Genomic DNA, 22,850 nt, shown 5'->3' with positions numbered 1-22,850 from the left:
GTATCCATCAATATTCTTTGCAAGAAAAATGCGGAAAAGATGGCAATGTCGCCGCACAGTGTACACGATGTCTGCAAACCATTGCAGACATCGTGTCCGAAATGTGGCGGACATATGCAACGAACCTCCGAAATGTGGCAGCCACCTGCAACGAAGTCTGTTTGAATGCCATTAGGATCGAGGAAGGTGTTATAATCCAAGCGTTTCTATAGTCGACGTAAAACAGAAGAAGTACCGAACTTCTCGCAGTGGTTGTACAAGGCCCGCCAAGGTAGCCATGGAGATTCCAACGACCAAGGAACTGCTAGATCGTTTCACCTACTACGACTACTCCGTGTTCATCAGCATGCTGGCCATGTCCGGGGCCATCGGCCTCTTCTGCGCTTTCCACGGTGGTGCCCAGAACACCATTCGACAGCTGCTCATGGGCAACAAGCAGTTGACTCCAGTCCCCGTTGGCACGTCCCTCATGGCCAGCTTTATTTCTGCCGCCTACCTCCTGGGGAACGCTTCTGAGGTCTACCGCAACGGGACCTTGTACGCCATGACCTTCCTGTCGTACCTGCTCGCACTGGCTGTTACCGCGCACTTGTTCATGCCCATCTTTTACCAGTTAGACATCATGACCGCTTACGAGGTGAGCGTTTTTCACATATCCGCTAACATGACTTTTCCTGGTATTCGAATGAGCACTTCATGAGTTCCGATACCGTTTGCGTCACAAGCGTATTCAATTGCTTTTGTAGTCAACTGACATTTTAAGAAATGCAAGTGTGGCGAGCCCCGAGTGTTTTATTATCACTTCGGAGCCAGTAACATTGCTTCATTAGCCAAAAAAAAAAAAAAACGCCGAAGAGTTATTACAGCCGCAGTGTTACATTATAGCTATATCACCAGCTCGCCTGCACACTGACGTTTTTTTTATAATCACGAAGGAAGAAAGCCGCCTCGGTGGCTCCGAGGCGAGAGCGCTGGCCTACGAATACCCATCTGGCGGGTTCGAATCCCGGCTGAGGTGCCCGAAATCTGACGGAGGCTTATTGCGGAGGAGGCGCCGTGTAACCGAGCTTTGGGTTGCACGTCAAAAGATCCCCAGGTGGTCCAAATTAATCCTCAGTCCTCCGCTAGGGCGTGCTAGATGCCCGTCGTTGGTTTACCAAGTAAAACCTCCAAATTTGACGTTAACGAACCAAGAAGCCTGAACATAACTAAGTCACACACTGTGCCTTTTAACATCTCAGTGACAATTAAACCAACACACTGTTTACCAACAAGCCCGCTCGGCCCACACCAAGTGTTGCCAGTGCGCGTGTGCAGGAACCAAATTCTGGAGGAGTGAAGCGTATATGTGCATGCGCAGTGCCTACAACAGCGCCACCAGAGTGGCGTGACGTCACAGAGTTGAGTTGGTCTACAGACCGTTTGCGTGCGACGATTGGCACTTCGAAATGTGACCTAGTTGGGTTGGGCAAAAAACAATAAAGGAAAACGTTTAAGCAGGACTACAATAAAAACAAATAGAGACAGGGAAATCGAAGGACAACAGGCACAAACCCCTTGATTTCTAGCGCCTTCCGATCGGCGGATAAAGTGATTCGCCATATTGCCCCAAATCAGCTACGTCGAAATTCAACATGGCGGCCGTCACGAGCAAAACACTGTCTCTACGGCGTGCAAGCTCGTCTGCTCTCTGCGGCGAAGCTCGTGCGTTTGTTTACCCGACAGATGCGTCCACGTGTCCGTGTTCCTCCCTATCTCGGCCAATGACTGTGCGCGCTTGGTTGCCTCGTTATCCCGCGTTAACTGCGCGTTCTCTATCGGTGAATTCGCGCGGTGCATTCAGAGCGCTCTAGAGCGCTCTTTCGAGAGCGCGCCAGATCCGTTGGTGGAAGAATAACGCGGCGACGTGATCACCTGGTTCATTCTGGTGGCATCCCTCCCACCGAGAACGCTTCTTCCACCACTCGACCTGGCGCGCTCCCGAAAGAGAACTCTAGTGCGCGCCGAAAGTACCTCGCGAGTTGACCAGGGCCCCTTTGATTGGAGTGCTACTCCTTCGTTTCGATGCGCCAACGACGCGTTTTTGGAGCACTTGCTCGCCGTAAAGAAGCAAACTCAATCGCTTTTATATTGTGAGTCTTACATTAAAGTTAAAATAAAATTTCAGCATTCAAACTGAACAGCCAGACACTGCGCGCGAAGATGTATAAGAGAGTACACTCCCCAGAAGAAACATGCGTATTTAGCGTTCGCGTCTTTATTTATGTAAGAATTAATGCGGACTCACTTCGTATCTCCCCTAGACGATTAGAGGGGCTACAATTAAAATATGTATATTGAAGAGTTTAGTGCGGAAGCGGCTAATACCATGGAAAATTGCGACCCCTTTAAAGTTCACGCAAGTTACATATTGATATAACACTCCACCGGGTGATACAAAAGACAAAACGCATGATTTGGCACAAACTAAGAATATCGGAAAACAAATAAGGACAAGATCATCATGTCCTATAGACTCCCTTGTGCTGTAATATTTTGTTTGCGGGTGCTAACAAAATAATACAGCGAAAAAAAGACAGGGACGAGAGACAAGAACATATCCTTACTTTCTTGTCCTCAACTTTTTTGCGCTATATTTTTTGTACCTAAATATGCACTCACTAGCCCAGCATCCTACTTCACTAGACAGAGCGCATCTTGATGTCGTATAGGTGATGTGTAAAGTACTCCAACCGTCTCTTGTTCGTATAAACTCTTCGGTATAAGGCGAACCTCTGCTGTCTATTTGCTAGATTTCATTGCACGCTTGAACAACAACCCGAGCTAGTTATCAACAAAACCTATCATAATATCGAAACACGGTTTTACATCCTAGGTTCCAACATAAACAAGCCCTTCTATCTTCAACATAAGAAGACATCCCGTTCAACCGCTACATAAAAATAATAAAAAAGAAATAATAGGAACAAAAATAAAAAAAAAGGCGTCAGAAAGATATACACAGGCGTGCATTATTTATTAGCGTTCGGTGAAACCGTCACATCTGGGTCCAAATAGTTTTTTTTTTTTTTTTCATTTGATGTTTTATTTGCGTTGCAGTACCTTGAATTGCGCTTCAGCCGCATGGTGCGGATGGCAGCTGTCGCCATCTATACGCTGGAAATGGTATGTATTTTTTTTTGTTTTTTTGACGATACAAGGAACGTTCTCCTTCTTAGAACCGCAAACGCCGTTTTCGGCGAATAAAAAGCACCAGGGGCAGTCTCTTATCGAACAATGCTTCTACTCTGCCTTAAAAATCTGTTTGGAGTGTTATTTTTTTTTTCCTGTTTTGGGATGCATTAACATGCCATTACTTACTAGAAGTTGTTTCTGATTAAAAACTGATTCCAACATTTACGTTTCGGTGTCATTGAGCGTGTTGCGCCCGCTTGTAGCCACTCATATACTGGCACCAATAAATCAGGTAGCCACATACGGAACGTACATTTTCGATATGCATATAAGTATACTTGCGGTTTTGAACTACTCGCGAAACCAAATTTTATATTGTTTATCCAAGCACAAGTGACCAAAAACGCGTCACCTTGCCAGAAAATCTGCTATTTCGGTGCGTAATCGCTAAGAAGAAAACAATATATTTACCGAACTGCAGCCGCTTGTGGTGGTTACAGGGACGGTGCGTCGATTTTAAAACTTTGTCCAATTAACCGCGGAAATTAATCCGTGTCACTCATGGAAGGAAGAACAGAAAACCGTATTTTCTGGCGAGCGGTAGTTTTTATGTAAAAAAAATAAAACAAATCGAAGGTCAAAGTGCTTCTCATCATTCCACGTCGCCTTTCGAGTGACGTACTCTGGGGGATCACGTGGTTTCCACTTGGGCTCTCTCTTCAGAGACCCCAGCCGCTTCCTCAGCGATTGTCGACTTTTAAAGGATCAGCATCGTCGAAGGTCGCGGCGAGCGATCGCTCAGGCCAACAATTATATTCGGGTCCCACTAGTGCCACTAAGCTTGTGTTAAGTGAGAAACATTCCTACAGAGTTAATATTTCCAGATGCGCAGTTATAATTTAGTAGTGGTTTTCACACCTTATCGATATACAGAAACAAATTGTCACACGCCGGCATCCGCAGGAGCAGAAAGTCTAAAGGCATTAAAGTCACGTGTGTAATCCGTCTAAATATATATATATATATATATTTGGAGGTTAAGTGCATCCTGAGACGTGTGAAAAAAGTATGAATGCACATGTATTTATATGATAGAAGGACTGCTTTCTTTGCCGAGGAGATGGCTTGTTTTAATTCAATCAAAGTAGTGATTATATTGTGCGAAAATCGGTTTCAAACTCAGCGTACACCTGATGACTGAGTACCAATTACAATAAAATTCTTTCCTACAGACGATCTACATCTCCATTTCATTGTACGCCCCAGCGCTGGCGTTATCACAATGTGAGCATCATTTTTGACATTTATTATTTTATTAGTTTTGCAAGTACAGGAACATCTTTGACTGAGTTAGAACTAAGAAGAAATATGAAATTCTCTTCTTTTTTCAGTGACTGGAATGACGCTTTGGTCAGCAGTTGCTGCCATTGGCTTAGTGTGCACCGTTTACACAAGCATCGTAAGTATCTGAAGCTAAATAATATATAGCTACAGTCGGTGACAGGTTAAGGATAACGTGGACGCTCCTCCCACTTCTTTTCACTTCAGCAGAGCGAACGCTGGAAAGGAGGTGACCTCCTCTCCACCGTTCGCTTTGCTAAGGTGGAAAGAGGTGGGAGGAGCTTCCACGTTACCCTTAACCAGTCCCCGATTATAGAACTTTTTCACAAGGGTGGCGCCGCCTTGAATGTCGTCACGGCGACAACGTAGTTTTGCTGTCGCCACACCAATAGAATGCATTCAGGATATACACGTAACCGTCACCCATTCTCGCTTAGCACCCCCTCCATTTTTTGACTATTTGCAGCATGAAATGCTTTGTTATTTTTTCGTAGTCCATATCGGCTATGCGTACCAGGTGGCCGGGAACGAGAGTAAACCAAGGTCTATAGGTTCTGTTCCACCAACTTTATCAAATATAGCCGTTATATTAGAACGCTATAACGAGCAGTTTGCACGAAATCCCCCATGCAGCATGCAATCCTTCTATATATATATATATATATATATATATATATGTTCTTTAACGGAATTCGCCCCTCTTTCCGACCGTTCCTCGGTCCGTCCGTGAGAAAGAAAAATATAAAATAAAATAAATAATGTAGACAGAACCGGCGTTCGAGATATAATCCACAGTTCACAAAAAAGTTGACTTGTTGCAGAAAGAATATGTGAAACGCTAATTTAGTCGGACTTGTGTGTAACCAGATTGATACCCGTGCCACACGGGCAACTCGAATGCCATTTACAACGAATGACACTTGAGCGGACGGCCAATCAGCGCGCAACACTCCGGGAGTATTCCACGCGCGACAGATTGCGAGCTGATTCACCGATCACAGAAATGCCATTCGTTGTAAATGGCATTCGAGTTACCCGTGTGGCTCGGGTATAAAAGTGTATGTCGCGGGAAAAGGTAAAGTATGGCTATATTTAAAGCTTTATTCACGTCAAGCTCAGATTTTTCCTATTCAAGGACAGTTAAAATCGTTATTTCTCTTCCCGGTAAACCCGTCTCAGTGGTTAATTTTGGGGGGTTTATTGGTATATATTGCAAACACGGAAGCCTAATCTTATCGTACGAAACACTAGCTTCCGTGGGTGTATGCGCTTCTAGGTTAGAGGTTCCTCCAAGTAGCAACAATCTTTGAAGCTCCGACTGCGTGACGGTACAAATTTTAGGAAGCGAATGGCGGCGCCATACTAGAAGACTGAACTGAATAGCGCCATTTTGTTCCTACGGAATGTGCTTCGTCTTTTGTTTAGTTGTGATTACTTGCAAAAAGAAGCATCGAGGGAATTTATTATGAGTAAGGCCAACGACCTTCATTTAAAACGGTAGTGAATCATCTACGTGTTTTAGTCTTGACGTGGAGGAAGCTGACATAGCCTCGTCATGCGCAGTATTCGAACAACTTCGGCGTATTTTCTGTTTAAACTGCAGCTGTTAATGAAAAGAATAACGGAGCGGACAACTGGCAACGGCAACAAGATACGATTTTTTTTTTCACTTCAATGGCTTTTTTTTCTCTTTTTGTAGCTAATGGCAATAACAAGTTAGAGTCTTTATACTAGTTGGCGCGGTGTGGATAGTTCAAAATGCTCTACAACAAAAGTCAGATTTAACGTACGGTAATTTACAGTATAAGTAGCGTTTTTAAAAAAAAAATCTGTCAAGGCGTTTTATAGAAGTTGCAACGTATGCGGATAGCAAGTCGTCTGCTACTTGTGGAGGAGTTGCGGTGACATAAGAATAACGCCGAGCTCAATTGGCTTTGATTGAAAGGGTAGTGGGTATGACCTACTATTTTCTTGTTTTCAATCAGCAAATAAGAGCTTGGCGTTCTAACGTCATCGCAACCCCTCTGCACCTTGCGCTCCGCACATGCATCTTGTTCTCGAAGTATCGAACTTAACTATCCAAATTTATGGAAGGGGTTGTACTTCTCGTTCGATTCGTTGACGAGAATGTTGAAACTGACTTTCCGCTTGTGCATACTCGTATCGCGATTTCACTACACATACGCCCGCTTATCAATGCATTTTCATCGCACCGACCATAAAATTGTAATTTAAGAACGATTTATACAAAGGTGCAACTTATATTCCAACTTTTTTTTTTGTGTGTGAAAACACTGGTTTATTGGATGGTGCAACTTAAAGACCGGGAAATACGATATTTGGAGACCGAACCACAAAATCGTAGCTGGCGCGTACTCAACCAGCACCTTCCAGAAACGAAAGCTTGCGCGCCTGCTCCCTGACATCACCGTGACTAGGACAACACCCGGAAAAGCGACAGTCGGCCGGGCGCCAAGCTTTGCAGTGCCGACGGGATGGCGAGGTACTGTATTGTATACGAATGTTACTCACCCATGCGTGACAACGACGTTTATATAACAACTATGACTTCCAGGCTTTGTCTATCAAGTTACTCGACTGAAAACACTCATGATAAATATTAGCGACTACACCCTTTCACGATTATTCAACTTCATCTCCTTTATAAAAGCGAAGCGCTGGTGTGTAAGCACAAGTATTTTCTTTTGAAACAACTTTTTCACGTTTTATGCTTACCACACGACTAGAAAATATGAATAGTATTTTATGCCTAGAGCCTTCCTGTTCGTTTCTTGAAAGATAAAATAAAAGTAACAGCACGCTGTCGACATCCCACCACAGGTTGGACGGGCACTGTTGTATTTAAGAAAATGTATAAAAATGAGTGGACATTGCGCTGCTTAAGGGGTCATTTTTTGAAAGGGTGATACAAGTAAATGTACGCGAAATGGGACTGCCCTAGAGAAAGATCTTACATGTATAAGCAATTTTTCGTCCAGTAAACACATATCACATAAAATCATATAAGAGCATATAAGAACCTTATAAAAACAGATGAAAACAATACAATATTATATAAGAAGCTATAAGAAACTTCTTATCAGTAGCTTATAGCTTTTTATATACCCTTGTATGGTTCTTTTATGTTCTTGTATATTCCTATTTGATCATATGCGTTTATTGGACCAAGATGCTTCTCAGACAAATAAGAGTTTAGCCTAGGGTGATCAAATACAAGGGAAGAGACCATCATGTAATAATTAAGAGTGAAATAATGTATAGTTTGTCCCAGGAGGCAATGACCCAGCGGCTATGTACAGTGCGCCGCAATATGAAAGACCCACTGAGAGCGCGTGGCCGAGGCGATAACTGGCGGGGGCGCTGCCAGTGTGTCGGGCCATTCCATTCTGCTTTGAGGGAAGGACGCTTACTCAAGGCTCAACGCGCTTATCAGTTTGTGCAGAGCCCCGAGTGAGCGTCCTTCCCTCGAAGCAGAATGGAATTGCCCGGAGCGCTCGCAGCGCCCCCGCCAGCCACCGCCTCGGCCACGCGCTCCCAGTGGGTCTTTCATATTGCGGCGCACTGTACAAAAAAGCTCAGTTTCTCTCATTTTTTTTTTACAACACTACGTTTTTGCGAACACAGACAGCTTTCGCTTTTTGGCTAGAGCAGACCTGACATCCTGCACTAAGGCAGCATTTTTACCTTGGACACACTGTTGAGTGGAATATCAGTCGACGAGGTGAGGATTGCTCAAGTGTCCAACTCTTCGAAATCTGGCGGCGTAGATAGTGTCAGGTCCCTGACAACTTTTCATGCAGCCGCAAGAACTGATCGATGTGCTCAGTTCTTGCGGTTTAATAATAATGTCTTCATTAAAAATAATTATATTATGTAGAAAAAAGAAAGCGAGTGTTAGAGGATTATTTTGCGGTGGACAATGTACCTGTGTGATTTATTTGAACAAAATTAGTCACACATGTTGATAAAGACACAAATCATTATTTTACCGTTTTGGTTAAGATGTGCAATATGAATGCTCAATAAAACGTCTAATACCGTCTGCAGATACACATGAGTACTTAAGGGCAAGCAAGTTTGGTTAAGGGAATAAATTCTTTCGGTGTCGTTACAGTTTCCTTTATAAATTCAACAATAAAATATTCTGGATATATAAGTCAACATTAACAGACTGGAAAAGAAAAATCGAACCACAACATGTCGTTCTAAACTACAGTTGTGACGAAGGGCAAGACGTGAGACTGGCGACACTGACTTTCGTTTTATCAAATAGTAAACAAGGTGCTAGAACAGAAAGCAAAATACGCTGATTACACCAGCTGGCACGCTAAAACCAACAAGATACTTCGAAACACTTGGAAAGCGATATCTCCATCTCAAAATACGTACTTGAGATTTTAGGAAATCGCGGAGTTGTTTACTACATAAATAATCTTTCCAGTAAAAGTGACAATATGAAAATGCAAGGATAAAACAAAAAGCTGGCAAACCAGCATACCTTCGAAGAACACCGTAACTTGAACTTCTTTCTCCGGCATTGCCTTGATCCAATGGGTACGCAGTTACTCGTCGGTTGGGAAGGAGAATATGCGCACCCAGATCGGTTCTCCGGCATAATTCCCCCGACACCACGGCACACAACACTTATAAGGGCACTGGTCCTCACATTCGCGCACACGAAAACATTAGAGATTCTGGTCGAGGACGGACGCAGTAAAAACGCGGGCGTATATCTCCGCATTTGCAACGGCCTGGCCTTTTTTTTTTTTTTTTCGCTTGCAATCCGCCTGCTTGATAAAGTTGTGTCGTCACGTCACGTAATCCTGTTTTTTCCCTAATTTTTTTCATTACATTAGTCGTTACAGCTTACAACAAACTTTTATCTTCACCGCTTAGACCGAACGCAACGAAAATGACGACGCATAAAAAAAAAAAAAAATTATTTCCCCCGGGGTATCCGAAGAGCTTCGTCAGCATCGTCGCAGGTGCTCGGCGGTGAAGGTACTCTGCTGGCACTTCACGCTCGTCTTAGGGCTAGGATCAGTGACGTAGCTGACCCAACAAACCGAAGCGCGCAGTCTTTAGATTGATCGACTAGGCTATTCGCAACTCTTGCAACTTCAAAGAAGCCAGAGCCATCCAGCGAAATGGATGCGAGGGAAAGAAGCGAGTAGCTGCCTTATTCTACTCCGCCCCCCCCCCCCCCCCCCGCCCACCCCTTTTACTGCTTTTATCCTAGCGTGCAGCGAAAACTGGCGCGATCTGGTGGCCAAAATGTAAAACAGAAAAAAAGCAGTGTATTCTCTGCACGTCGTTTGAATTGCGTATACGCATACAGGACTTGCAATGCATTGTTTAACCGATGCATTGTAAGTGCAGTCGATACTTCGAGAAGTTGGGGGGCAACTTGGGGCCGATCAAGAAATTTGAAAAACGCAACGCTACGCCGTTTGCTGTCTTTCTGTAAAGGTTTGCTATCACCGGCAAAAGATCGCGATATCAGTAGTGCGGAATCACATGTGCCGTGATTTTGCGTGTTTTTGGTTGTGTGTTCGTGAATGTGGGTCTTCTGTACAGTTGCCGACATCTTAAGGAATGCAGGGCGTGGCGTGTCTTGAGCATCTTATTATCAATCAATCAAAACTTTATTTTTTTTTTCAGAAACACGGGAGGGGTTCTCAGACAAAACGACATTAGACACAGCTTGACTGAGTACGGGTTCCCGTTTACACTGCCAGCAGGTCTGATAACACAGACATATAAAACATTAAAAAGTAGACAAAAATAACATAAAAATACATAACACAAAAATTTTAGGAAACAAGACTCAATTAATTAGACTTAAAACAATAAGTATATAGGTCTTTTTTTCAATTGTGAGAATCTTTGATAATTTAGATAATATTTATTTAACACGCATGGTACATTTTAATACGATTGGACTTTCTAGTGTGTGCGAGACCGAGGGAGGACCCACCTGTCTTCATGGCGTGTGTTTATATTACTTTCGTGTTTTTCAAGTTCGCTTCAGATCCAATCAGATTGTGGCATTAGCCGACACGTGATAGAATAAGCTACGTTCTGCGTTTCTTAAGCTGTCATTACTATATCAGACGAAAATACTTTTTTTTAAATATTGTGTCAGATAAAAGTGATGGCTTAACTTTTGTCTAATTTATGTTTTAAGGGTGGCATCAAGGCTGTCGTGTACACCGACACCTTTCAAGCCGTCGTTACCGTGCTGGCCATGGTGGTCGTGGTACTGCTCGGCATCCGAGAGATGGGAGGCTTCCAAAAGGTCTGGGACATCTGCCGCGACGGACACAAGATTCAATTCGACGAGTAAGAATTCCCCCGTGGCATCATGATACATCGATTACTTAAGAAATGTCAGGGCAGGACCAACCAACACCGCCTATGTGAGAATCAAAGCCCGCGCCCGAGCAAATTTAGATGTCATCGGACTAAAATCGAGCGCAGACGCAGCTTTGGCACGACTGCTGCCTCAGCGTTGGACTGGGCCTCGTCTCCAGTCAATGCATTACAGCACGGTCGGCGTCAACCTCGGGTTCAAATGCCGAGTTAGAGACTCTTTGCATGATTTGATTACTCTAGGTGCTGTTGGGACAGCCCTTTCGCTTTGACCGGTTCCAAAATACTCGTTTTCATTAATGTTTCAGAGTGAACCCCAATCCTATGATCCACCAGACAATCTGGGGACTGTCCATCGGAATGTTCTTCACCAACGCAGCCAGCTATGCCACCAACCAAATGATGGTGCTCCGTTACCTGACCGTTCCGACACTCAGAGAAGCCAAAATGTGAGATTGTTTTCCTCATATATGTACATCTACTACGAATGCAATGTGCGCCAAATTCGGAGATAGTGGTGTTCATCGGAGATCAAGCGGGAGTTTCTGAACTTTGTCTTCGGTCAAATATTTCGATAAGACATGAGGACGGGTACTGCACTAGCGACCTAAAAGAAATTGGGCACGTATGTGCCCGCTTGCTTCATTATTTCTTATGTTTCCAAATATTCCAGATGTTGGCCTCCAAATTTCATGTGCCAGTCCTAGTCAAGTGCATGATTCCACCAAAAAACGGAAGTGACGCCAAAGAAATATGGCAGGCTGGTCCTGCATGCATTTTCCGCGATACCAAGTCAGGCGACTTTCGCTTCAGAAATATCAAATCATAATTATAGTGTCCAGTGATTTGTCTCACGAGCAGTTGAAGGGAGCTGCAGAAAACTGCAGCATTTTTTAAAAATATAATAAAAATTTGTGTTTCATTGCGAATGAACCAACTGTCCTTTAAGGCACAAGCTCCTGCAGCACAAAAACGCTCACGGCAGAGTACTTCCACGATATGGCACTTGTAGACATTCGTTGAATTAAGGGATGAGTAGCTAAGCTCCGTTTCAGCCTGGGATTCAAGGTGACGAATAGGGTTACTGTAGCTTGCAAATGAATTAACGCTTCTTCAGAATTTCTAACTGTAAATATACAGACCAGATATATTTCTTCCTTACACAATGATCTTCTTTTTTTTTTTTTCAACCAGCGTGGTATGGCTCAACTTCCCCTACTTGTGCATCGTTCTGGCTTTGAGCTGCTTTGCGGGACTTCTCGTTTACTCTAAGTACGCTACCTGTGACATCTACGCCATCAAGCAGATCTCGACTGAAGACCAGGTATTTTAACACTTGGTTCCTAGGCCTCAGTTACAGCGTTTCGCGATATTATTGTTGGACCCGCCTAAGCGTCGATACCTGCCATAGTGACGTATATTTTTTTTCAGTTGCTCCCATATTTTGTCATGGATGTCCTCGGAAAATTAAGAGGTATACCCGGCCTGTTCGTCGCTGGAATATTTGCCGCCTCACTCAGGTATATGAGAAAATCCTCAGACCATTGTTATATATGTTGTCATTAGGATATTGCGCAAAGGACCAAAACCTTTTTCGAGATCATAAGACGTCTGCACGTTTATAGTTATAGAAAAAAAAAAAAACGACAAGCACGCATTTAACCGAAACCAAGCTTTTCAAAGGAGTACAGAACCCTCACTTTTGCATAGACGGACGGGAAGATTTAAGCTGCCTTCGGGTACTGACGTGTTTATGGCTGGAACAGTAAAACAACAAAATGTATAACGGTTCAAGTAAACGGATGGATTTTTTTCATTTTTAAATAAACGTAGACAGTTGGTTAATCAGAACACTCACTCTGACGTGTGTGACGTGACATCAGGGGTTCCCCAAGGATCTGTGTTTGGTCCATTACTGTTTTTAATATTTATAAACGACTTAATGTGATAAAGATGTGCACGCTAGACTGTTTGCAGACGATTATTTAGTATTTACTGAAGTCCAGACGGTCTTCGATAAAAAAAAACTGTATTGTTCTTTGGCCAAACTAGGTGAAAAATGTGCCACGTGGCAAATGTCTTTGAACCTTAAAAAGGCAGTGTGCATGACTATCACCCACAAACGCCAACCGATATTGTTTCCCTACAATCTTAATGGTACCTTGTTAACTCGTGTGGAAGAATATAAATATCTAGGCGTCACGATAGCAGGAATACGCACGACCGTAATATAGTTAACAAGCCTAATAGTAGTTTGGGTTTTCTTCGCAGATCGCTTAGACATGCGTCCCCTGAAACGAGGCTTTTAACCTATAACATGTTGGTGAGACCCTTACTTGAATAGGCTTCAGAAGTATGAGAACCTTACGTAACATATCTTGAACAGGAATTGGAAAGTGTTCAACGCTTTGCCCCGTGCGCTTTATATTTTCTAGATACCACCGACTTCAGTTCCCCACACAGCTTCGTTCTCAAGCCAGTCTACCGTTGCTTACCAGCAGTAAAAAAAAAAAAAAAAAAACGTTTAAAACTTCTTTATATGGTTCTTACTAATCTTCTTTATATCTACACAGTATCATATGTTACACCCCTCACCAGTCCAGAATTTCAAGAAATAAGCAAAGTCGGCATCTACAAGAATACAGATACGATAAAGAGTGTTTTGAAAATTCGTTTTTCCCACGCACAACACGCGAGTGGAATGCACTGCCCGAAAGTGTTGTATCTTGCAGCAAACCTGAGGAAGTTTTCTCTACATCGATTGCGCTTCCTGAAATTTAGATATGTATGCACGAATACAAGTTACTTGGATGTTTTACCCCTGCAGATTTTGTTTGAAGTGCCCTTTTTCCACTCCTATAAGTGTTCTAAACAGGGGACTAATAGTATGTTAAATAAATAAATAAATAAACGTGGCGAAAATTAAGTGCAGCTTAGACGACAATACAAACGGATGAACATTTATGTGTTTGTGCTGTGTTATAAGTGTCTTGGGAACTTCTCAATATGTAAAACAATCTTTTTTTATATATAACTAAATACATAAAATGCGGTAGATCGGCATAAGTCTGAGTTGTTAGCGAGAAAATTAAAAAGAACGAACGGTCTCTTATTTTTATTTCCGCTTAGTGGCATGCACAATGCCTATTGTCATAGTTAATTAACGGGTTCTTGAGCACCTGATAATGCACTGAAACGTGGTAAATATAAAATGTTTGACGAAACGTTTGTCAATCATAACCTGTTTGAGAAACGGTGATTGATGAAGGTGATTAAACTGTATGTCGAAAAAAAAAAAGACAACGCAAGTTTGAAAAAAAGAAGCGTGTAGTTGGGTGCCAATGATTTATGCTAAATCCACGAGAGCTTTTGTAAAGTTCATTCGAAATTCAACTTGCCAAGTCCCCGAATGTACATCAAGCCAATTATTTGTAATGTCCGGGTAAACAAGTCGTCTTTCATAAAACACTCCCATATAAAAACACAAAACAAAAAAAACTTTCAGCCTCTCCACTCTGGTGAAGAAGGAAGACCAGCGAATCTGTACTATGGTGGGAATGAAGTAATGGCCAGTCGCAAGTCGGCAAGCCAGAATGGAAATGCTGGAAATGTTGCCCCCATCTATGAGCAATAGTGGTGACCAGACAACCGGCAAGCCGGTTGTATGGTCGCCGCCTTTGTCTGATCTGGTCGCAAGCCTGTTGTCTGGTAGCCCTTGTCGCTCATAAATGGCGGTAGATGTCCAGAGTTTTGTGTCATCATTTGTTTGCTGGTGGACACGATCCTGGGGAAACTAGCCCTTAACAGCTCGGCTGTAAAAAAAAAAAACCTAGCTACATTGATAATGTGGCGTTTATGTTTAGTTATATGTGCATAATAATATTCATGTCCGCTGGCAGGTTCTAACGTCACACTTCCCTTTTCAGCTCCATCTCATCAGGAGTGAATGCCTTGGCATCGGTCTACTACGTGGACGTGATAGCCGTCTTCAGAAAAGACACCAGCGAACAGACCGGTGCTCGGATAATTAACGGTTTGGGTGAGTCTCTTAAAGAATTTTTCCTCCTGGTTCAAAATCATCTGTATTGGGGACGCATGGCCTTGTGCTGGGAATAGGCAATCGTCACATATTTTCTTTTTACAATCCACTATGGGTTAACTCTAATAGTGAGTTTCAGCACGCACGCATCGCGAAGAGCGGTACGGTTACCGGGAGCTCGCGCTGTGATTTTAAAGCCTGCCCTTATTTCGTGCCCGGACAGGTATACCGCTCCGGCACTAGCAATCGCTAGCGCTATGCTAGAACTCTACAATGAAATAATCAGTGCCGTGCGCCCTGATGCTTTAATTACGGTGCCCAAGAACGACTGGTGCGTTCAGCGTCCCCGATGTGGCAACAAATGAAGTCTCGGAGGAGCCGACGTGTTGTTCTGTCAGATGTCGCGATCCTGGTGATTGGTCGTGCAAGTTCAGACACAAAAGAGAAGCGAACGCAATTGTCCCTTGCGTCGCAGCGTACCAACTCGTTGCTGCGTAGAGGGCATCTTCAAAAATTGTCGTGATAGAAATGACAGCCAACGTAGCCCAGGAGCCCGCGGAGATGAAGCGCGTCACCTACCGAAAACGGGACTCATTTTCCCATTAAAAATAAGTAAGAAAATTACTTACAACTTTTGAACCAGATAACAGCAAGCTCTGGAGCCTTGACATCTGCTCTGGACCGTTAGCTCTACATTGGGGTAAGAATCAACATTCCATGACGAGCAACTATATTTTACGGTAAAAAAAAATGTACTACTGCTTTTTTTTTAGACACATTGTAGATTAGTGATAATATGACTGGAGCGTGTCTCTGGTGTGTTTACAACGTAATTCGCTGTTGTGCCACCACCAATATCGCGACAGGCAACAGCATGAAACTTCCACGACTTCATAATGAGGAAATCCAGGGACCACATTTCAGGTGCTCCAGGCACAATTAGCTCTAATGTACAGCGTTTCTCCGAAAAATATAATATTTACGATGTTTTTTACTGTAAAAGAAATCTACACGTCATGGAATGTTGACTCTTCGCCCCAACGTAGCGCTAGCGGTCCAGACGAGATGCTAAAATTCCAGAGCTTGACGTTATCGGAATCAAGAGTTGTAACTGTTTTTTTTTTAATTTTTAGTATGAAAATAAGGTTAGTTTTTGGTAGCTGACACCCTCCATCTTCATATATTCATAGGCTACGTCGGCTGCTATTTCCAGAATAAAAATTTATGAAAATACCTGCTAGATTTTGAACCAGATAACGGCAAGCTCTGGAACTTTGGCAGCAGGAACGAACCGCTAGCGCTACATATGGAAAAATAATCAGCATTCGGCGGTGCGTGGTTTATTTTTATGGTTAAAAAAAGTCGTAGTTTTTTCCCCTGATGTGCGAAGAAACGAAAGGTATAGCTATAGCACGATTGCGCAATGCGGGTTGAATGGTGCCGTCAAGTACCTGAGGACGGAGGTGCTACGTGGTTAATTCTCATAGCCGTCGTGGTTAAGGTCGTGGATGCCACAGAGTCACAGACGACTGCCACCAGTGCTCGGTGATTCGTGCAGTAAATGGATAAGTGCGGTTGAGGTAACGGGCGTAGCAACTAGACAATGCAAAAGTGGGATTTCGCATAAAGCGAGTAATGTTTGAACACAAGTCTTTCAAGCAGACGACACGAAGAATCTCCCTTCGTGGAGTCATTCTTGGCGGGACGCCAGGGCTGCCCTCTTTATTTTCTTCGCGCGGCACGACCGACGGGAAGTCCCGACTTTGACTTCGTTTTCCTCGCGGCAAAAAGGGGAAGGAGAGTTTTTTTTTTTTTTTTTTAATTATTCGCGCGCCCGGCGACGAGAGCCCACAAGGACGAAATGTCTGCGAAGTGTCGCAAATAAAGCTTAAAAAACTAAACAAAAAAAACAACAAAAACAAACCACCGCATTTTGGGGGGCTAAAAACATCGTATATTAAGATATAGATGATCATAATGCTGGTGTAGAGCGCCCGGTTTTTCTTCGCCGTTCTGTTCTCGGTGGACTGCAGGTGTGTTCTTTGGCCTGCTGACCATTGGCCTGGTGGCCGTCGCTTCGCACATGGGCAACGTGCTCGCAGTGAGTTGACGCGCTTGCGCTTCCGTCGGTCGGAGTTTTGCCTCCCGGGGGTTCGGGGTGTGTGGTTCGGAGCTTTGTAATACCGCGCAGAGTTCGGGGGAACATCGCGCGGGCCTCGGAAAAAACCGAGCACTTTATTGCGTGATTGAACTGAGCTTTAAAGTCTGGTTGTGGTTCAACGTCAGTGTTGAGAGGCCGACCATCAATGCTGCGTTGAACTAGAGCCGTACTTGGACCAACAGAGCAATAGTAATACTGTGTAATAGCAATATTAATGGTAGGAATAACCGTAAATCGGATTAGTGTTTTCGGCACAAGTTTGCCAGTTAAACATTTAAGCAGATGTGACACGCACGAAGTTCAAGTTAAAAGCTTAGGTTTCACTGATGTGTATGCTGGGCTGCACTAAGGTGCTGAGCTGCCCTAAGATCTACGTATCCTGCAAGACATTAGGGATTTGCATCATGCACTTCAGGCGTCATGTTACATTGGGCACTCGGAATGTGTAGCGAGTGAGACATACGTCGCAGAGAGAGCTATATTTCATGCTCGTGGGGCACAAATTGCTACCACCGGCAAGCAACATTGGTTTGCGAAATAAATTTCTGCTCAAGGCGTTCAAACAACAAGAGACCAGCGATTTCTAAGGAATTCTAGACTTAACCTTATACTGTTTAATACAATCAAGGGATACATTATATTAATTATAAATTATAACTTATAATCACTGGTTACCTTAACATTGTTGAAGGAATAGAAGACGAGGGATAATAATCGAAATTGAATCAAATTGAGATATGAATATGCCGCGGTATGCATAGCTCGTGAACCAGATTTCAACCTTTGTCAACGTTTCCTCCGAACTCTGTTTTATTCTACAAACTCCAAAAAACACCTCCTGGACACTCTGAATGTAAAACCCGGCAGTGACGGAACTGTAAGTCATTGCATCATTATTTATTTTTCTTTCACGCATCTGCGTTGCATGCCTTTCGCTGTAGAACTGTATGTCCATGGGCTTGCCATATAACGCGATAGACTAAATCGCATTCTTTGCTTCTCCTTTGGCCATGCTTTTCTTCCCTGGCTACGTAACCACAGGCATCGCAAGTCATCAATAGCGCCATTGGAGGTCCCCTTCTGGGTCTTTTCACCGTGGGAATGTTTGTGCCCATGGCAAACAGCAAGGTTAGTGTCGTCAAGATACCACTCACGACTTGCGAATGTTCGATTTCTTTCTTTTGAATTCGGAGTTCCAGCCCTTGTGTTTGGTCAGCCCTGTTCAACTTATAACTGCTAATTCTCAGGTTTTATCATTTTTATTTTGTTACATGCAACTGTTTACATGCCGCTATTGCAATATAAAACTTGTAACCTGCGGTTTATGAACGTAGACTGGCAAATCACAAGTACCAGAGCGGTCGTAGTAAAAAATAAATGTAGCAATAAAAATCAACAACTGCGCACATAGTATATATCATTTGCGTCGTTCTGATTATTGCATATCGTATACGCTTCCATACTTCGTTTCGCCTTACGATTGGCGGTAGAGGACGCTACCAGTCACCAAAGCAGATCTCGTGACGTGTGACTGTCAGGTTACCCTCCTCTGATTGGTGGAGCGACGAGGGTTGCGTAGTCACGTGATATCTTCCTAGCGCTGGATCTTCTGGAGAGGCTCGTAAAGTCTGCTGGTGTTTATCGTAAAGGCCCTGTCACACTGAGGCAACACGACGGCAACAGCAATACAACACGTTGCCCAACAGTCGGGCAAAACTTGTTGCTCGCTCGCCGTGTTGTCCGACAAACCTGTCACATCGCCGCAACAGCAGGATAACATGGACGACAACTTAAACGTTGCCTCGTTATGACAGGTTTCGGCAACAAAAACAGCAGCAACTTGGGTTGGACGACGTGTGTTGCCCAGACCGCTGGCTGAGCGAATTTCGGGCCGGCAACATGACAGCAAAGATAGCTTCGATGTCAGAGCTAGTTCCCTATCAATACCGTCTTACTTGAATAAAGGCTTAGAGAACGTTTTAACAATAAGTTTTGGGCACTGGGGTCATCTTTGAAAAAGGTCGGTTTTAATCTTATATCGTTTAAAAGGTATTAGTTCCCGCATTTACCAAGTCCTATAATACAAAACCGCTTATTCATCTCAGGTCAATAGAAAAAACATGTGGACTCTTTTTTCTCGCGGACTATATTGTGTGGACTAATGAAAGCCATACAATACGCGCACCTTCCGAATGATTTCATTATAACTCGTTTCGAAGAGAATTTTATAGGTACCCATTCGGATAAAACTCCCCTTTTTCACTGCGGGCGGAGTCATCACTTGCAACTCGCCGACAAGCGCCCTCCGTCGACCACTCGGAAGAAAATTCTTTCCAAAAAGGACGTGTCGCGGTCTTTGAACACGCTTTTAAAGAGGAAACAAACTACGCGCGATTGTAATTTTGGGTTTGTTGGGATCCTTAGGGCGTCTAAATGGAGTTGTCACCACAAACGGACGATCTCAGAATTGACATCAGTGCCCTTTTAAGGCTGAGCGTGGAGCTAAAATAATTTGATGAATGTTTTTACGGCGTAATTGCGAAAAGCGATTGTCGAAATGGTCATAGCTACGGTCGTGAACGTTCAGACTGGTGTTGAAATTAGAACTGCCGAGAGACCAGCTCACATTATACTGCTGGTGAAATAAAATGGCATGCCTTCACCTGATATAATAAATATATATACAATAAAAATAATCCGGGAAAGCAAAGTTTAAAAAATCGAAGCATTAAAACGACCACTGTTGATGCTTGGAACTTGGAAACACCTGATATGTTTCGAAAATACCCAGGATGTTTTGGGGAATGAAGCGATCACATAGCAGGTGGTAGGCCAATATACAGCGTTGAAAAATCTTTATTCCACCGATTGTCTTGAAGGCCGGTCATGTCGGTGTCGTGTAGTTTTAAGCACTGTCAGTTCAGTTCAACATCACGGTATAAAAGACGCTTTGGGGAACTGCCGGTGCTAACTCAATTTTACAAAATAGGAATTACATGAAGGAAAGAACCGGACAGAAACATTTCATACGGATTTCCTCGGTTAAGGCTATCTGCTTTGTCAGCGAATGAATAACATTTTGATAAAAAAAGGTGAAAAATACTCCCCGTGTCAAGTTTTCTAATCACAGTCACTGGTTGATGTCGTCTCGTAGTAATTTCCGGCACTTCGAAAGCACTAGCACTTTGTTGAGTCACATTTCCAGAGACTCTGCGCCGCACACGAACGAAGGTAAACATTCAAGAGGGCGGACTGATCCCCGTATTGCCCCCACCGTCAGCGCGGTGTGACAGTGTTGTCGAACAAATCGGACAACACGGTGGCCGGGCGGCCGCAACATGTTGCCCGACTCTTGTTGTCGCCGCGATGTGACAGGGTCGCCGGCAACACGACTTCCTCGTGTTGCCGGATAGAGCTGTCCAACTGTCGCCTCAGTGTGACACGTCCTTAAGGTGATACGGAGTATAGCGGATGGACGTACTAGTAAAGGTAACTATGGCTGTTGGCAGCAGTCTATAAAAAAGAGTGCTCGTAGTTTACGTGAGTGTGCGATGCGTTCTCTCGCAGGGCGCCTTATCTGGGCTGTTCGTTTCTCTGACGCTGTCCCTCTGGCTAAACCTGGGTGCCTTCGTTCACAACTTGGGCACCGCGTCTCCTCCCGCCACGGTGGACGGTTGTCCAGAGGAATTCCGGAATGTCACAGGTTTCGGAACCTACGCGACTGGTGCACCGGTCATCACCGGGTGAGCGAGGCTTGTCGCAATTTAACGTCTCCGATGGAATCATGCTACTCCCAAGTTTCCATTAACCATCCTCATGCATGCTTAGTTTTACATGAACTCGAAGTCTTTAGCCCGAAATCTTAAATTTTAAACGTACGAGAAGCGGTTTGCTGTGTAATCTCTTGAGACTCGTCACTCGCAGTTAAACGTTGGAGAAGCACAGTGGATCTTATAATCAGGTGCGAATACTACAACTTCCTAATATCATTGACGAGTTTATGAAGCAATAAGGTCAAAGAACCTCTTTGAACATTAGGCTCACTATCAAGGAACACGCATATTTGAGTAATTACACCATTATGAGTATAATGTAAATTAATTTCTATTTTATCTTAAACTGTTCACAATGCGTTTCACAGAGCGACGCGCGCTGGCTTAAATTTAAAAGAAAAAATGTTACTTCCCGCTTCCAGTTTTAAATCGATTAAAATGCGGACTGGGCACTCTACGAATCGGATATCACCTCTCAAATCATCAAGTGTGTGTACTTTCAAAGTATTCCTCGATACATCACACTGATATTATACTTGTACAAACTAGAATCGTTTGGTTTTCAGAGAGAACACCTTGGACGTCTACAAGCTATCTAACCTCTGGTACAGCATGATTGCATTTTTCATCGTAATCATCGTCGCAGTCCCAGTGAGCTACTTTACCAGTGAGTTCCGATGCGCATCCTGTATTTTGCACGTTAGAACCAATATTTTTGCATGGTAGGTTTTGTTGAATCATATGCGAGAAACTTACAAACCACTACACTCATCAAGACTTCTGCTCCAACCATCGCAATCTGTTTATGCTTTTGTGGCGAGATTTACCAATAACAAGCTGCCTGTCACGTCAAGAACAAAAAGCTGCCTGCGCAGTGGTCAAGCGCTTCGCGTAGAAGTCCTTACAAGATTTAGTTCTCGGGGAAGAAACCAATCCACAAACACCGTAACTTAACCAGCACGCTCCATTTCCACGAGAAGAAACCAATGTTTTTGACGTTTCAACGTTTACGCCTTGATAAGATATCAAATAGCTAATCTAAAATGCAGCTACATATGTGTCTTAATTCGCCACATGAAATGACCCAACGCAAACATTAGACTTTTTATTTTTTTATTCCGGTTTTTGAGGTAAATACGAATATAGAATGCTGAGTGTATGTGTATACATATATATATATATATATTGATTTTAATTTGGTCTATTTTGCCTCAATGAAAACAGAAATTTTAGTGTTTTTGTATGTTTTTTAACAAAGAATGTGTTTTAGGGCTGGGTTTTTGAGAAAATCAACGTGTTATATTCGACCGACACATAGGTCAAGGTCATTTAAACAAGAGGTGATAGCCCCATAGGGGCTACATTGCCTATTTACCTTGACGTAAGGATGTCACGTGACATCCTGGCGCCATGTGACACATTGACGTGATATAATGACGTCGATTGACCCCATAACGTCGCATGAGACACGAACTTGACGTCAAGTCACGTGACATGACTACGTCAGGGGGCGTCAGAGTCGTGTTAAGTCGCAAAGTCACGTGACGTCACATATACACAGCATGTGTCCAGCTCATTCGCAACACCTTTTGTGCGTCTCCATGTTTTTTAGATATGATGAAGACATGCTTACTTTTAGGGCTCCTAGATTGGATCAAACAGATTTGAATAAAATATAAAATCTGAACGATTTGCGACCATATTTTACTCTGTCACCCACGACAAGAGCTTGAGGATAACGAAGATTTGTTTTAAGAATAAATAACGAATGTTTCTCTGTATTGTGCATTTCAGCTCCAACAAACGCTGCCACGCTAAATCCAAAACTCATCTGTCAGTTAGCCGACGTCGTCTTTTGGTTTGCACCTGAGAAATTCAGGAGACACTTCAGACTAAACGTCGGGAACGACTATGTAAGTTCGACTAATCCTTATGTTTATTTCTTAATTTCGTCCTATTTTAGGTTTAA

The 22,850-nt window shown here is 43.4% G+C and overlaps 1 protein-coding gene across 1 annotated transcript; it reads left to right on the top strand.

The window, feature by feature from the left end:
* Positions 1-277: 277 nt before the first annotated feature.
* On the top strand, positions 278-22,850 carry LOC115308386 (sodium-coupled monocarboxylate transporter 1-like). The gene is made up of 15 exons (XM_040504459.1): positions 278-637; positions 3,100-3,165; positions 4,407-4,458; positions 4,566-4,633; positions 10,724-10,878; positions 11,217-11,357; positions 12,103-12,232; positions 12,340-12,428; positions 14,835-14,947; positions 16,981-17,048; positions 18,150-18,236; positions 20,676-20,832; positions 21,450-21,548; positions 22,676-22,794; positions 22,845-22,850. Exons 1-15 carry the CDS (start codon positions 278-280, stop codon positions 22,848-22,850), a joined length of 1,710 nt encoding a protein of 569 aa, XP_040360393.1.

This window comes from Ixodes scapularis, unplaced genomic scaffold (genome assembly GCF_016920785.2).
Source record: "Ixodes scapularis isolate PalLabHiFi unplaced genomic scaffold, ASM1692078v2 PGA_scaffold5__190_contigs__length_132052651, whole genome shotgun sequence".
In the NCBI taxonomy this organism is placed as follows: domain Eukaryota; kingdom Metazoa; phylum Arthropoda; class Arachnida; order Ixodida; family Ixodidae; genus Ixodes; species Ixodes scapularis.
The sequence above is the reverse complement of the archived record's forward strand: the minus strand, read 5'-3'. Positions and strand labels throughout refer to the sequence as shown.